At 45.6% G+C, this 14,821-nt stretch overlaps 1 protein-coding gene across 9 annotated transcripts in view; it reads left to right on the forward strand.

The window, feature by feature from the left end:
* The window catches only part of Fmt (phosphatase 6 regulatory subunit 1-like protein fmt), a 62,458-nt gene that overhangs the window by 42,325 nt on the left and 5,312 nt on the right, over positions 1–14,821 (forward strand). For all 9 annotated transcript variants that reach the window (XM_077674657.1, XM_077674652.1, XM_077674653.1 and 6 more), the window contains 5 exons: positions 2,666–2,793; positions 5,703–5,820; positions 7,210–7,361; positions 8,679–8,922; positions 13,683–13,856. In XM_077674657.1, coding sequence (XP_077530783.1) covers positions 2,666–2,793; positions 5,703–5,820; positions 7,210–7,361; positions 8,679–8,922; positions 13,683–13,856 — 816 coding nt within the window. The remainder of the gene's footprint in view (positions 1–2,665; positions 2,794–5,702; positions 5,821–7,209; positions 7,362–8,678; positions 8,923–13,682; positions 13,857–14,821) is intronic.

The raw sequence follows: 14,821 nt of genomic DNA on the forward strand, positions 1-14,821 counted from the left end.
CGGATGATCGAGACTTGGACGTATAACGAGGGGTAATGTTTAATGCTACACAAATACAAATATATATTTTAAAGGAGCCATGAAGAGAAAATACAATTTCGTGTAATTTGAAAGAACTAGGATTCAGTATCTCACTCAGCTCCATCACAGCCACAAAAGATGTTTTTTAATGAAAAAAAATTCCCCCGCATTTCCCCGAGGGGGAGAATGTGAAAGTGCGAATGCACGGTTGTCGGCCCGCTTGCGGCGCTTGCGCTCGGCCCCCGCAGCCCACCGCCTCGCCGCCTTCTCTTCCATCTCTTCCATCGGGTTTGTAGTATCACGTGTACACCACGCAGTTATCAAGCCGCTATAACGCCGCTGAGTCGCCAACGCACGCCGCTGACGACGTAGTTTGAATGCGTTAAAGATATAAGGCGCGTCACTAACACTGATATCAGCGTTCGGTCCGTGGCTTGGTCGGTAGAGCGTCGCGCTGCGGCCGCAAAGTCCTCGGATCGAAACCTGGCGCCGGATGCTGTTTCTTTTTTAAATATAGAGGAGCACTGCGGACGCCGACGCCGACGCCGCCGCCGCCGGCGGTGGATGGTTTGGGGTCGCTTATAAAGTGCATTCGCACTTAAAAAAGCAAGAAGTATTTAAAAGCTTTCAAATTTTGCGCCACAGTGACGTGTTATGAGCAAGAATGACGTCATACGGGCCAACAATAAAACATAATTTTCAGTGAGTTAACTGCACGTTAGCATTTAAGTGACGCGGTAAAATGGAACTAGAGGCCCCATTGCAGACGTCCAGTCATGTGCTGTCGCGACAGGTCAGTTAGGTGTCCGGCAATCGCACAAACAAGGTTCCGTGACGTTGTAGAAAAGTTGGGGGAAATTGGCAAGGGGGTCGCGACTGCTTCACACGTTTTCTTTAATATGTTATTTGTTCGAAGATTGCAATGATATTGGTATCATTGTTATCGGGACTAAGCAGTCTTTCTAACAAACCCAACTTGTATTTTGTCTTCATGGCTCCTTTAAAGACTCTTTAAAATAAAAAGTGAGGATGCATACTTCTAGACACACACACATACAGACACTGGGTCGATGACTTCGCTGCAGTGGGATTTATTTTTTTCACAGCAAAGGTGTATGTGGCTCGGTTTGGACCGAACCTGTTTCCAAATCGACAGGGCCATGTAGAATAACAATTTTAGTCTTGAGAGCTAGTGGAAAATGCTCTGTACCTCGAGAAAAAAAAACAAAAAAAACATTGAAATTGGCCACTAAGACGACTCCATCGTTAAGCCAGGTTTCATTTACTTGTAAGTAAATGATAAAGGGTTCACAGTGACGTTGTAAATTTTACAAAATACAAAGCACGTAACAAAGTTGCAATCACTGACCAAGTCAATTGAACAAAGTTGACATTTTGGATTCCCTGTGGGATCCTTGATCACAAGTTTGTTATAAACTTCCCGCCTTACCAGACAGACTTCTGTCGAACCCTGGACTAAGAATACATAGTAGTCTATGAAGAGAGCGTGGTTGCAGAAAACTGCTGTAACTTCTGCTTTCTCAAAACTGTCCCAAAACAAATTCAATGAAAATTGGCCCTTAAGACGGCTCCATCACCTGTAATCAAGGATGACGTAGGGAATCTGAAACCTCAACTTCGTTCGATTGACTTGGTCAGTGATCGCAACTTTGTCATAAGCCTCCCACCTGACCAGAGAGACTTCCATCGAACCCTGGAATAAGAATATACAGCAGTCTATGAAGGGACGGTGGTTACAGAACACGGCTGTAACTCTTGCTTTATCAAAACTGTCCTTAAATGACAAAACTGTCCTTAAATGACAATTGGCTCTTTAAACGACTCCATCATTGCACCGAGTTTCGTCAACTTTTCTTAGTTGCGTAGTTCACAGTGAAGGTGTTTACATTGTAGCATTCCTGTCTGCAATCGACACAGCTTCATCGGTTTTCCGTCTTCACAGTAGCGAAAGGGCTCTAAGTAAGTCTTTTTCTTTGAGAGATGCGAGTTGTTCGGCTCGAAAAAAAGGTGGGTCGGGGCATCCGAGAATGCTGGTGTTAAGGGTACGCGTTATTCTCGTATTATTTGCATTCCACAATCTCACGGGGCAAGGCTGTACTTATTTACGGACATTTGCTGCTGGCTGTGGCAAGTGTATGACAGCTGCATCTTACCGGTACTCACCTACGTGGCAGAAACTTGGAGGCTCACTAAGAGGGTTCAACTTAAATTGAGGACGACGCAGTGCGCAATGGAACAGAAGATGATAGGTGTAACGTTAAGGGACAAGAAGAGAGTGGAGTGGGTCAGGGAACAAACGCGTGTTAAGGGCGTATTAGTAGAAATCAAGAAGAAATGGGTGTGGGCAGGGTATGTAATGCGAAGGCAAGATAACCGTTGGTCATTAAGGGTAAAAGAATGGATCCCTAGAGAAGGCAAGCGTGGCGGGGGCGGCAGGAAGTTAGATGGGCAGATGAGATCAAGGAGTTTGCTGGGATAAATGGGGCGCAGTGAGCACAGGACCGGGATAATTGGAAATTCGTGGGGGAGGCCTTTGCCCTGCAGTGGGCGTATATAGGCTGATGATGGTGGTGGTGGAAGTAGGTGTGATTTGTCGGAGGGATCGGCTACGTCCGTCACGCAGGAGGCTGGCAGACGACGCAGAGGAGCCAAACAGCAGTGATTCGGATGACGAGGGTGGACCGCGGCCATCGGGGGGAGTGGCCATGTCGAGTGAAGAGGTCAAGATGGACATTGACACGGCCATTGAACGTGAGTTGACTTTCTGCAAAGGCCCCAACAAGGAAGAAAAAATGTGTCCTAAGTTATGTGGCAATTCACAGGTGCGAACGCAGTGGCATGGCACTTTGGTTGCAGGCGAGACTCCTCAGGGAGTGGTGTTCTAAAGAAGCTACAGTAAAACCTCGTTACAAGAGACACTGTTGCAAGAGACACTTGGTTATAAGAGACATTTGAATGAAGGCGGTTTGGTTGGTTTTCCTATGTTCGCCATGTTAGCAACATTGCATACAAGAGACCTTGGTTACAAGAGAGACGTTTTTTGGTTCCCTTGAGTGTCTCTTGTAACGAGGTTTTACTGTAGTGGGAAACAGGTGGTGTCGAAGTGTCGCTTATTTGAGGGGGGGACACTGGTCTTGAGGGCATTCTTGTTATTTTTTAACCTATGTGCCAGAGATTTACTCATTAAGCGTATTTTAAGACCCTGAGCACGAATATGCAGTCAGTTTTTTATCTATGAGGTGTAAAGGCAGAGTGTGCAACATGTTATGCCACTTTGTTTCGGGCAATTTTTTCATCATCTACCTCAGAAATACTCGGATACTTTTTATACCTATGTGCTCTAGAAGGACCAGGGAGTGCAACTATACCACAGCAGTAATTTGAGCATTGTTTCTGCAATTGCTGTGAACTCGGTAAATGCCAGGTCATCAATTACCAAAGTTTTTGTAAAATGAACTGCATCAAATCTTGTGCCAGGAAAAAGAAATTCTATACTTTTGTGGTTTTATTGCACTGTTCGGTTCATAAGCTTTCGAATGCAGCAAAAATGATACAAATCTGACCAGTACATCCCAAGTTATTATACCTGACAGTTACCTGACTTCGCGGGGAAAAAGTTGGTCCTGAGAAAACAAGGCACGAGGTTTGGAAACACATGTGAAAATAGTCATTTAGGCAACTTCACAGGGCGACAGCTCTGTAAATACTTACGGTACAGCTATAATATTTTGCAGGTACATTCTTTGGGACCTGTAGACTGCAAATAAAATTATTACAGAAAACTGTTTTTTTGGCAAATTTTCCAGTCATCAAGACCAGTGTACTTAATGTCTTAATGTCTCTACGGAAAGTCTGCGAGCAGTCAGTGCTGAGATCATGGTCCGTCAAATGCAACACTGCTGCAGACTTTACTCGCATCGTACGTAGACATCCCGTCCCAGCGCTCGTTTCCAAACCAGGGCGCGCCACCTGGTCACCTGTTGCATAAACTTGCCTTGTCCAAGTCACCTGTCCACACCCCTTGCATCAAGATCCCTGCTAGGGAAGCCCTCCTCACATTTTCAGTAAGCCCTACAGACTGGTCTTAGAGCTATTTTTTCATTTACCAACCAATTTTAATGAAACTGCACTGCGTTATAGAGTTTTTTGTGCTGATTTCAAATCTGCCATTAGATTTTTTCGTAAGTTGATTATATTTTGAGTCAATTAATGATTAATTGCCATTGTTTTGGGTCACAGTTACAAAATAACCACTCCATACAGAATGGCAATTACCACTTGGCTAGGCAGACAAATGACTAAAGAATACAACATAGGAAGAATTTTTTTGATTCAGCTACTTTTGGTCGTTTTACAACACAGGGAACTTCGCTTCTCCCTCGCTCTGCCAGAAATGGCTCGCAGGTGGTGCCAATTGAACACAAAAATGCTTTTCCAAAGCCTCCATTTGAAAAATTTGTTTCCAACATTGTATTCTCCACACATTTCGGTATCAGAAGCAAAAAGAATTAAAGTTGTACCTGCTCTGGGTGCTGAGATATCCGAGGGCAAAACACTAGCTTCATGTTGCGAAAAAAGTGACATTTTACTATATAATTCTGTGCAAACTAAGCTGTAGAGTGCACTTTAAAATGCTATTATATTATAATAACAACAAAATATGATGCCTTTTGATGAGGAAATTTGCAGACTGATAGAAAAATGGCCGTGAAGGCCAAAAATGCCATTTTTGAGAAAACGCTTTTTTTGACCATTTTTCAGCCCCAAAGACCCAACTGCCCCCTCAAGTAACTGATCATTCACTTAATCGTGCAGGAATAAAGTAATTTTGATGTTTAGTGAGTATATTGTTTTAAAAATATTTTGAATTTCACATTAGGCCCCTATACCAGTGGGACTTGAGTGACCTTGGCTCCGTACTGTTGCTTCACCCTAGGCATTGAATAGACTTGTCTTAAGCACACTGGTCTTAAAACACAAAAGTTTATTTTTACAGTTGTGATGATAGAAATTTGGGAGCGTGGGCAGTTTTTCATTCTGATTGCAGATATAAAATTTGTTTTTGTGTAAAAGGAATATATTGAAATGTATTTGGCTTGCATTGCATGTATATTTCATTTTTTGACAGCATTTGTGATAAAACTGCTGTAGGGATGCAGCTGAACAAGGTGCCAGTGGACTGTGCACAAATCAAGGAGTGCAATAAGACTAAAATTATCATTCTATCTGGTCTGTAGCAGAAGTTACGACTGTTTGAAGTTTGGGCCTGATTGTGGGAACTAGGAAAACCGGTTTTGCCTTCCAGGCCCAAAGTTCAAGCGGTCGTAACTTCTGCTACAGACCAGATAGAATGATAATTTTAGTCTTATTGCACTCCTTGATTTGTGCACAGTCCACCGGCACCTTGTTCAGCTTCATCCCTATAGCAGTTTTATCACAAAAGCTGTCAAAAAACCAAATATAAAGGTCCAAATAAATTTGAATATATTCCTTATACACAAAAAGAAATTTTATATCTACAATCAGAATGAAAAATGACATAAGTCCACCAGTTCCTATCATCACAACTGTGAAAATAAAGTTTTTGATCAAGGACCCATTAGCAAGAAAATGCTGACTGGTTTTTGAAGATGTGGCCCTCTGTGCGTGGGAATGTGCAGCAGATGCGGTTGCCATGGATACGACGAGTCCCTGGGAGAACAATGCTGCGGCCAACACCGCCACCGGCTGGGCCTCGTTTGACAATTTCGCCAACTTTGGGGCCGTCAACTTTGAGAGGTGAGCTCTCTTCTCTTTTTTTCCAACCCCAGGAAAGTTTTGCTTTTATCGAAGCACATGGCTGTGACGTGGTGAGAATAGAGCGTGCAGTCAGTTGCCCGGGTTGATTTCGATCCAGGTAGAGCACTCTACTTGCAGAATTCGCAATTTCAAGTTTGCGCTCGTCACCCGGTGGCAAGAGTGAGTGACTTGGCTTTCAGGTCCGCTTACTGTGTTTTCTTTGTAATGTGCCGTTGATGCTGGGATTGGTCCCTCCTGTTTCTGATCACAACCTTTCGACTGCGAAGTGGTAATGCCGCCACAAAAGCTCGGGAAGGCGGAAAATGTTTGTCTATATAGAGACCTGTAGGTTCTCCTTTGCTTGGTTGTTCAGGTTGAAATACAGAATGTGTATACCGTATTTTCCGGTGTATAAGTCGCTTTCTTTGTTTGTTTGTTTGTTTGTTTGTTTGTTTGTTTGTTTGTTTGTTTGTTTGTTTGTTTGTGTGTCTTATCCACCGGTGCAACTTATGTATGGAATAAATCCGGTACGTGGCGGCCGCGCGTGGTCCACGCTCGAAAAGGTGCCTGTGTGCTGTGTGATGACAGCGCACGTTAAGAGACACAGCTCCATGGTCTAAATGAATGAATTATTTGTCAGCAAGTCGGAGGAAGAAGGCTTTGATGGTTTTGCCTAAAAGCCGTCTGTAAGCACATGCCGTCTGTGTGTATCAATGAACCATTTTTGAGAAGTTTGTTCTGTCTAGACTTTGGACGGTAGATGCACGTGTCTAGCACTGCTTATTGGGGGATGCGTTCAGAGGCGGTGGCCGCCGCAACCATGCACTTTTGCCGCATTTTCTAACGAACTGATCCTCTATGAGTTTGCCTGATTAACAAGTGTGTTTTGTACACCGGTGCGTCTTACATATTTTTTTTTTTTTCCGGAAAAACTAATTTTGAGGGGGGTGCAACTTATGCAGTAGTGCGACTTATAAGTCAGAAAATACAGTACATTTGCAACAAGACCTGTGGGTAACAGACGACGCATCTTGGAGAGCGTTGCGAATGAGGAGCTCGAGAATCTAAGATAAGTGACACGGGCACAATTGTATGCTGGAAACATTTCACTCTAGGTGACTACTGCCTTCTAGTGAGCAGTGATTTCATTCAATTTGTTGGAACACAAATTTTGTTGCTCGTCAAGGAGCCTGTAGAAGTTAAGTTGCCCTTCAAGCTACGTGATTATGTGAAACTGCCGTTTGATGCTTCTGCTTTGATCGCGTCACAATTGTGGGTTTCTCAGCGCACAGCTAATTTCCGGAATTCAGTGGGAAGTGAAATCGTGGGAGGCATTCCTTTTCTCAGCTTAGCGGGTTAACCGTCACGGGCATATTCTTTTTGGCACAGCGCTGCCGACACGACGACGCCACCCGTGCCGGTTGCCATGGAGACGTCGGAACAGGTGCCGTCACCGCCATCAGAGCCAGCACCACCGATTCCGTCTGAGCCGCCTCCATCACTGCAGACGGTGGAGGAACCGGACTCTGCGAAGTTTTCCGGTAAGCTTCAGCGTCGAAACGGAGAAATCAACGTTGTGTGGGCTCTGTCATGTGTGAGTCGAGTTTATTTCGGGGTCATTATCAAAGGGGACAGTGCGGACGAACATGAAAAGACCATTTAGAACTCAGCAAGTTCTGAGCTTTATTCGGAGTAGGCACTGAACTGGGGGACGGCGCTGATTGCAGTAACAAATATCCTTCAAGACGTACGAAGGAATAAGTCTGCGCAAAAGATGAGGACGATGATAGAGAGCGCAAGACGAGCGCAAATTTTCTATCTTCTTCGTCCTCTCTCTCTTCACCTCATCTTTTGCGCAGGCTTATTTTTTCGTACGTCATGAGCCAACTAGCCAGCAATCAAGTCTTGTTAAATCCTTCAAGAGCATGTGCTGAAGTTCTGAAAAGTTTTTTTCTTTTTAAATCTGGTTTTTCTTTCTATCGAAGGAATTGTAAGAATGTAGGGAATAGGTGGAAAAGCATTATTTCGCGTTGAATAAGCAGAGAGGATATGCGTCAACATTACGTTGATATTTTCCCTCCCTCTTTTCCTCTTTGTTGTTTACAAAAATCAGGCGGGGGCAAGGCGCTTTCTGTTCACACGTTTCATACAAATTCAGAATTACTACAGAATAGGGGAGGCTGGGAAAATTTGGTATCAGGGATGAGTAAGATAAAATATTATGCCTTGTTTTGGCCAGAAAAAGTGACTTCGACTTTGCCAGCGTGTGTTGCATTAAGAAAATGAATCGCTATTTCTGTGTCGCTTGAGTCGTAATTTGTGATTCGGAAGAATGAGATCAGTTAAATTGAAGCATGTAAAAAATACATGCTTCAATTTAACTGATCTCTTTTTTTTCCTGACAAAGCTTATTCCCTGACAAAATTTAAGTGGAACGTTACGATGATGGCTCAAAAGCAGTGGTAGAAATAAGTACAGTAGCCGACTGTTTTTTTGGACAACAAAAATTCGGACTTACTGGATATTCCGAACCTTCCCAAAGAACCACCTGTTGTTTGTCCCATAGGAATAGACTCGCGGATTCTTTGGATTCCTCTTTTATTCGGACTATTTTTTGTTCCCCTCCAGGCCCGAAAAAAGCAGTCGGGTACTGTAGCTTTGTATGGTCATTTTCGTATGACAAATTTTTATTACATTTGAATTTAATTCCTATAAATTTTCAGACTTTTGTTTTAAATTTGTATGAAATTCGTAAAAAATTTTCTAGGGCATTTTCTTTTATCAAGTTTTTACCCATTTAATATAGCTACCGGATTTCGCGACCCCGAAGGCAATTTTTATGCGCTTGTCTTGTTCAGACGCCCCTTCGGAAACACCAGCTGTTGATGGCAGACAAGCAGAGCCACTGAGCGCCATGTTGGAGACGAAACCGACGGTAGAGGCCACGGTCAAGGACGGCGTTCCAACGGCGGAGTGCTCGTCGGACAGCGTCGTCAGCTCCTCGAAACCGGCGGACTCCAGCGCAGCAGTTTTGGCCAACTGCGTGGAGCTCAACTCCGCGGAAGTCAGCTCTTCTGCGGACACTGGCAGCCAGGGGAACCGGTAGGCCTACTTTCTTCTCGCACGAGCATTGCGTGCTGTATTTTGTCAGTTCTAAGCACCCCGCTTTTGCCACACTTCTGACGCCTTATTTAAGGACCCCTGCAACGCTCTTTCTGAAGGTACTTTTGGGACCCTACATCGGTTCTTTGTGTCGTTCAGATACAGACGCAAAAGAAAGTATCAGGATCAGCGCGGAAATAAGAAGGGTATTCAACGTTTACAAATACAAGCAAATGCGGCACTGCCTACGTCGCAGCCGAAGCCTCCTGGTATGGCGACGCAATGCGGGGACCTTATGCACCCTACGATTGGCTGAGCTTGCAATATTTTGTAAAGTCATGATACCAACCAAACGAGCCTAAATAGTGCCTAGGTTGTAGTTGTTTCTTAAAGGAAGCATAAAACGTAACCGCGGATAGTAACAAGGGCAGACACTACTGCCCACTTCGAGCTGTTGTGTCTCCTTTCAAGCTGTGCTACGATGAGCCGCTTTCTATGCTCTCAGCATCACCCGACGTCCAGCGTCTGCGCACTTCACTAAAATGCACGCCATATCATTTGTCTGCATTCCATATAACGATGTCTATGCTCGGTGGGTATCAGCGTCGATGCCAGAAGGGGCGTAGTCAGCGAGCATCACAAAGCATGCGGCAGATGCTATGTTTTAAGTCCATCTTTCGGCGTTTTGGGATTTGCTTTCACACTGGGAAGCGCCGTTCCGTTTACCAAAAAATAATCATGCTTTTTTGTTTCTCTCTATAGCTGCAATCGGTTGCCGATGAGACAAATTCAACCTAGCTATTTTGTTGGAAAGCTGTTCCCAAAGACAACCGCGATTTTCTATTGGTGCATTTCTTGGCCTGCGTCAGGGAGGTCCTGACTGGACGATAGCCTTTTTTGAGTTGAACAAGGGAGCTGTGGCTTAATATCTTGTAGTATTAGCTTGGCAGGGCTCATCTGAAGGATCGGTTCGCGATGAACAAGCGTTATCACGGCCAGAATTTCTGAAAAACGACAAGATGCGAAAATGACATTTCGTTGATGCCCAGACATTGTTTGCGAAGTTTATGAACCTTTCCCATTGCTGGAATGGCCGAGTGGTTAACACACCAGGCTTTGCTTTTGAAGGTCGATAGTTCAACCCCGCGCAAACGGCTTTTCTTCTTCTCCTCTCTCTCTCTCTCTCTCTCTCTCTCTCTCTCTCTCTCTCTCTCTCTCTCTCTCTCTCTCTCTCTGTTTTTTATTTTATTATATTTTTTGGTGGGCATCTTACGAGTTATTTTTTTAAGACAGTATACGCAACTGTTTCTCTACTTTCTGTGAATCCACAAGTGGAGTTCACGTCAAGTCTCGGTAGCGAGGAGCGCACACACTTAGCACTTTGAATCACTCAGGGCATTCTTCAAGGTAAGTCCTGTAATGAACAGCCTCCGTGTTAATCAAAAATAGCTTGAAGAGTTTTGTGAAATTCCGAAAAGTAAGCATAGCAACACACATCAAAGGTGGTCTATGCGATCGACTCGTCGGCGCTGCATCGGCATGGTTGACTCAGTGCCGCTGAATGCCACCATCAAGAAGCATGGGAAGGAGCTTCCCAGGAGAGACAACCATGGCCTTAAAACTTCCGAAACATGGCCTTTTTCGCTGCCCTCGTTGGTCCCTTGATGCGTCGTCATGGGGGCGAGTGGGAAGCAAGCAGTAGTCCCCTGGTTTTTGAGAGATAGAGAGAGAGCAACCTTCAATTTGCTTTTATTTTTTCATTCAGGGGTGAGACAGCTGTGCACATTGCGCAGTTTTGATACAAATTGGTTTTTCTGCGCCGGACTGCTCCAAAAGCTTGAAAATTGCAAAAATTGCGCCAAACTGCTCCAAAACAGTCTAAGAGCCGAGGCTTTTAACTCTTCTTCAGTTTCAGGGGAGAAAAATGCTTACTGACGACATAATTTTCTCCAAATGGTGCTGTTCGTAAAGGTTTAATTGATTGATCAGTCTATAAAAAAACCCACATTGTCCCCGAGATAGTCCTTTTGAAAGTCACAATGTAGGTTTGCACATGTTATATTCTGTGCGTTTTGAAAGTTTTCCCATCGAAGAACATTGCAAAGTCCTGTAGAAAAAATATGTTCTGAGGCGACAAACTACTTGTGCAAGTAGATGAAAAAAATGACAATTTTTGGAGCGCCATATCTCCGGAACGACGTTAGTGGGCGCCGCCATCTTTGTGTGGTGAAGATTCGGAAATATGGCCGCCTGGCGAAGCAGTTGGTCGTGGTTCAGGCAGAGTGCTGTTTGCCGATTTCTACTGTGGTTGTGGTTATGGGGGTGGCTGGGTCTACATTTAGTCGTTTGATCTGTTGTGGAAAGTTGCGTGACTCGAAAGACGGGAGTTCATAAAAAACAATGTGGTGCCCGCGAATTCGCAGTGTTTCGGCCTTGAGTGTGAGGTGCAGTGCGTGCTTGAAGTGAAATTTCGGACTCATTGCGGTGTTATAAAACGCTCAGTTATTGCTGCCTTGCGAGCGGCGGGAATGGGACGATCGGCAATGCAGAAGTGGCGGCGCAGGCTACATCGCCGCAAAATGTTCAAGCAGTGTCCGATTGCGGGACGGGCTATTATTGCAAGCTAGTAATATTGCAATGGTTCATCTATCTGAAGTGAAATTTAATGCGGAAAGGAAGGTAGCTAAACATACCAACGTTATTCATATTACGATCGTAGTAGACGTGCACTGTGGGAATTGAAATGGGAGGGCTGGGGAGGGGGAGGGGGGTGGATGGTGCGCCGATTGTCACGTCACTTTGCGCAAGCTTTGCCTTGGCTCTACACTTGTGCTTAAAGCCGAGTCTGGGATTACAAAAATTATAATTTCGGCATTCACATGATAATAAAAATGCCTTACGATTAGAAGTTTTTCAATTCGATATTTTCAATGGAGCTCCACGCTATCTATGCATAGAGCCTAAGAATTTAAAAATGGTTTGTAAAAAGGTATTGCAGTTTGTACCTTGCGACACTCTGGTAGAAAATCGTTATTGAAAGGCTGTTCCAGTGTTGTGTACGTTCAAAACTGAATAAAAAGTGCACTCCCCCCCCCGAGTAGCCCAAAATTTGATTTTTGAGGCTTCTAAGGTGACATAAGATAAACGTCGTTCTTCTGCTCCAAATCAAGGTTCTTCTGCTCCAAAATCGAGATTTCGCTGCTCCAAAAACTGCTCCCAAATCTGGTACAGCTGTCTCACCTCTGTTTCATTTAAAAATTGAATAACTCTTTCATATCTGCACGGATTTTGACAACTCTTTTTTTGCCTATCTCTCCATGGCAGGAAGAACAGACGTAAAGCCTGAAAGGTACCTTAAAGAAAAGCGTTGCAGGGTTCCTTTAAGTAGGGATCTGTGGATATTAGGAAGCTTTGAATATTGAAGTGAATACAGTCGAACCCCACAATAACGAAACCACCGGGGAAAGCCAGAAAATTCACTTTTGCGGGAATTTCGTTGCCGCAAGAATTGAATAAACGACGGGGAAAAGGTCCGCGAACCGAAAAGTTGTTTCCAAAAGTCGGTTATAATACTCTGTGGACCTTGCCTTGCAGTGATTTCACAGCTGACCTCTCACACTACAAGAAGGGGTTCCTTGTGCTAGTAGTCGGGCGCGCCCAGGAACGACTGAATTGTGCCGTACCATCTAAAACACCCCACAGGTTTGCCTTCTCTGCACGTTTTTCTCCTTGGCCCTCGGTACCGAGTATGTCCGAGCATGCAAGCAAAGTCAAGATTCTTCTGGTGACAAACTTTATTAGATGTGGCACCTTGTTGTTCCAATGCTGCTCGCAAAACTAAGTGAGCAGAAAGTCCACAACTGTCACTGTTTTGTTTTGCGCACGTGTGTACTTGCGTTTCAAAATGGTCGAACGATCTACAGGCGGTGCCAAATTCGCCGGCGCTATCCTCCCTTCTTGCGCTTTCGTGTACCTATAAAAACTTCCGCTTTTAGGCTGGCGGTGGCATCTTATTAAGCGCAAATGTGCCGTGTGCCGCACACGCACGGCACACACAACGAACGCACGTGCACTGTTCGGTGGCAGCCAGCTAGCGTAGCCAAAGCCATGCCTTGAGTCGTCATTGAGTCGCCATGTGTCACCCCTTGGAGGTATCACTGCAAGGCTGCCTCCACAGCCACCTGCTGCGTGACCTTTTTTGTAAACAAATGTGGTGGCAGCCATGCGAGTGCACTGTAGCAAATGTTTACGCACTGCGAGTCTTTTTGAGCACCTTTTGCACACTGTTAGCCTCAAACGGGTAGGTAATATGGTGACCGACTAATGTGCCGACGGGATCGCTTTCTAAAAACATTTCATTGCCGCGAGATAAGAAACACATGGGCCTTTATAGACACTCTCCAGGGATTTAAAAATATTTCGTTGCTGCGAGATATGAAATACATGGGCCTCTGTGGACGCTTGCCGGGGATTCAAAAATATTTCGTAGCCGATTCAAAAATATTTCGTTGCCACGGGTTTTTTGTACTCGTGGGACTCAGTTATCGCGGGGTTTGACTGTAATGCAATGTTCGATGCAGATTTGAAGCAAACAGCAGTATTTGAAAACTGCTAGCGTCACTAAACGTGCGACCTCCTGCACGTTTATTTTTGGTGACTGAAATTTGACACGTTATACGTTCGACATACAGGCATGTAGAAATCGAGGTTACGTCGGCATCAAGCTTTTCTGTCTTGCTTCTTATGCTTCTGCCCGACAGGGCGGCCGAGTCTTCCGACGGTCCAGCGGACTCTCCGCCAGCGGCCTGCGTTGGCGGCGTAGCGAAGCTGGTTGCCGTGACTACAACCACCACAACCGTAACGACGTGCGCCAACGGCCCCGTGCCCTCGGCTGAGCCGCCAAAGTCTGCTGCCGTGACAGCTGTGACGCAAAGGTAAGCATTTCGCACAGTTTATTCGGCAGAGCATACTGTGCTGATTTTTCGTGGTGTCTTGTAATGCCTCCGCACTATGTACCGTCCTTTTGCGCGTATAGCCCGCGCGTGCATATAATCCACACTTCCACCAGAGTCCGTCAATGCTTTTCTGGTCGTGAAACTTCGCCGTCACGCTATGGGAGAGCTTCGTATGCTGCTCAGGGAGGCCGCGACGCGGCGCTGGCGTTGATCGGGGGGCAGCCGGCGAAGCGGTCGGAGGGGAGTACGGCGCGTAGCAGACGCTCCTTTCGGTGTTAGCAGGGCTCGTGGGGACTTCTAAAAAATCAAGCACAGATAGCAGTCGGCCGTTTTGAGCGTGCGTTCTGCCGCATACGGCTTCCCTGCAAGGGCTGCAATCCTGACGGCTTCGTTTTGTAGCCACAATTGAAGGCACAACTACCAACATTCCGTTTCTTTCCAGAAAAGTGCCGCCAACACGTACGCAAATTCTGCCGCGTATGGCTGAACGCGCGCTGCAGCGGCGGCGGCCCGATGCCCTCCGTAGGATACCTAGAACAGACCGCTGTACAGGGTGGAGACACCCTTTGAACGATCTCGTGCCGCCCCTATTGGGTCGATGTGCTCAACGCGCTGTTCTTTTCGTTTCCCACAAGACGCAGCAACACGATACAGATACGATGGTTCAAACTTCGCTAGTAAACCGCGTTGTGGAGATACTTACGGTGCGGTTTTGTTACAATGACTTGCTGCGGCGGCGAGCGAGCGAACCAAAATGGCGGCGCAACGCATACGTGTCTCCACTCTGTACGGCGGACGCGCGTCAATGTAGGTACTCTAGCCCTCCGATCTGCGGCGGTGCCTCTCGCGGGAGCCTTTGTCCTCAAACAAAACTCGGCCGGGAGTTTCATGACCAGAAAAGCATTGACGGACTCTGCTTCCACTTTCAGCCCGCCGGAAAAGAA

The sequence above is a fragment of the Haemaphysalis longicornis genome, unplaced genomic scaffold (genome assembly GCF_048455015.1).
Source record: "Haemaphysalis longicornis isolate Haplotype H1 unplaced genomic scaffold, Haemaphysalis longicornis Haplotype H1 scaffold_6, whole genome shotgun sequence".
NCBI classification, from domain to species: Eukaryota; Metazoa; Arthropoda; class Arachnida; order Ixodida; family Ixodidae; genus Haemaphysalis; species Haemaphysalis longicornis.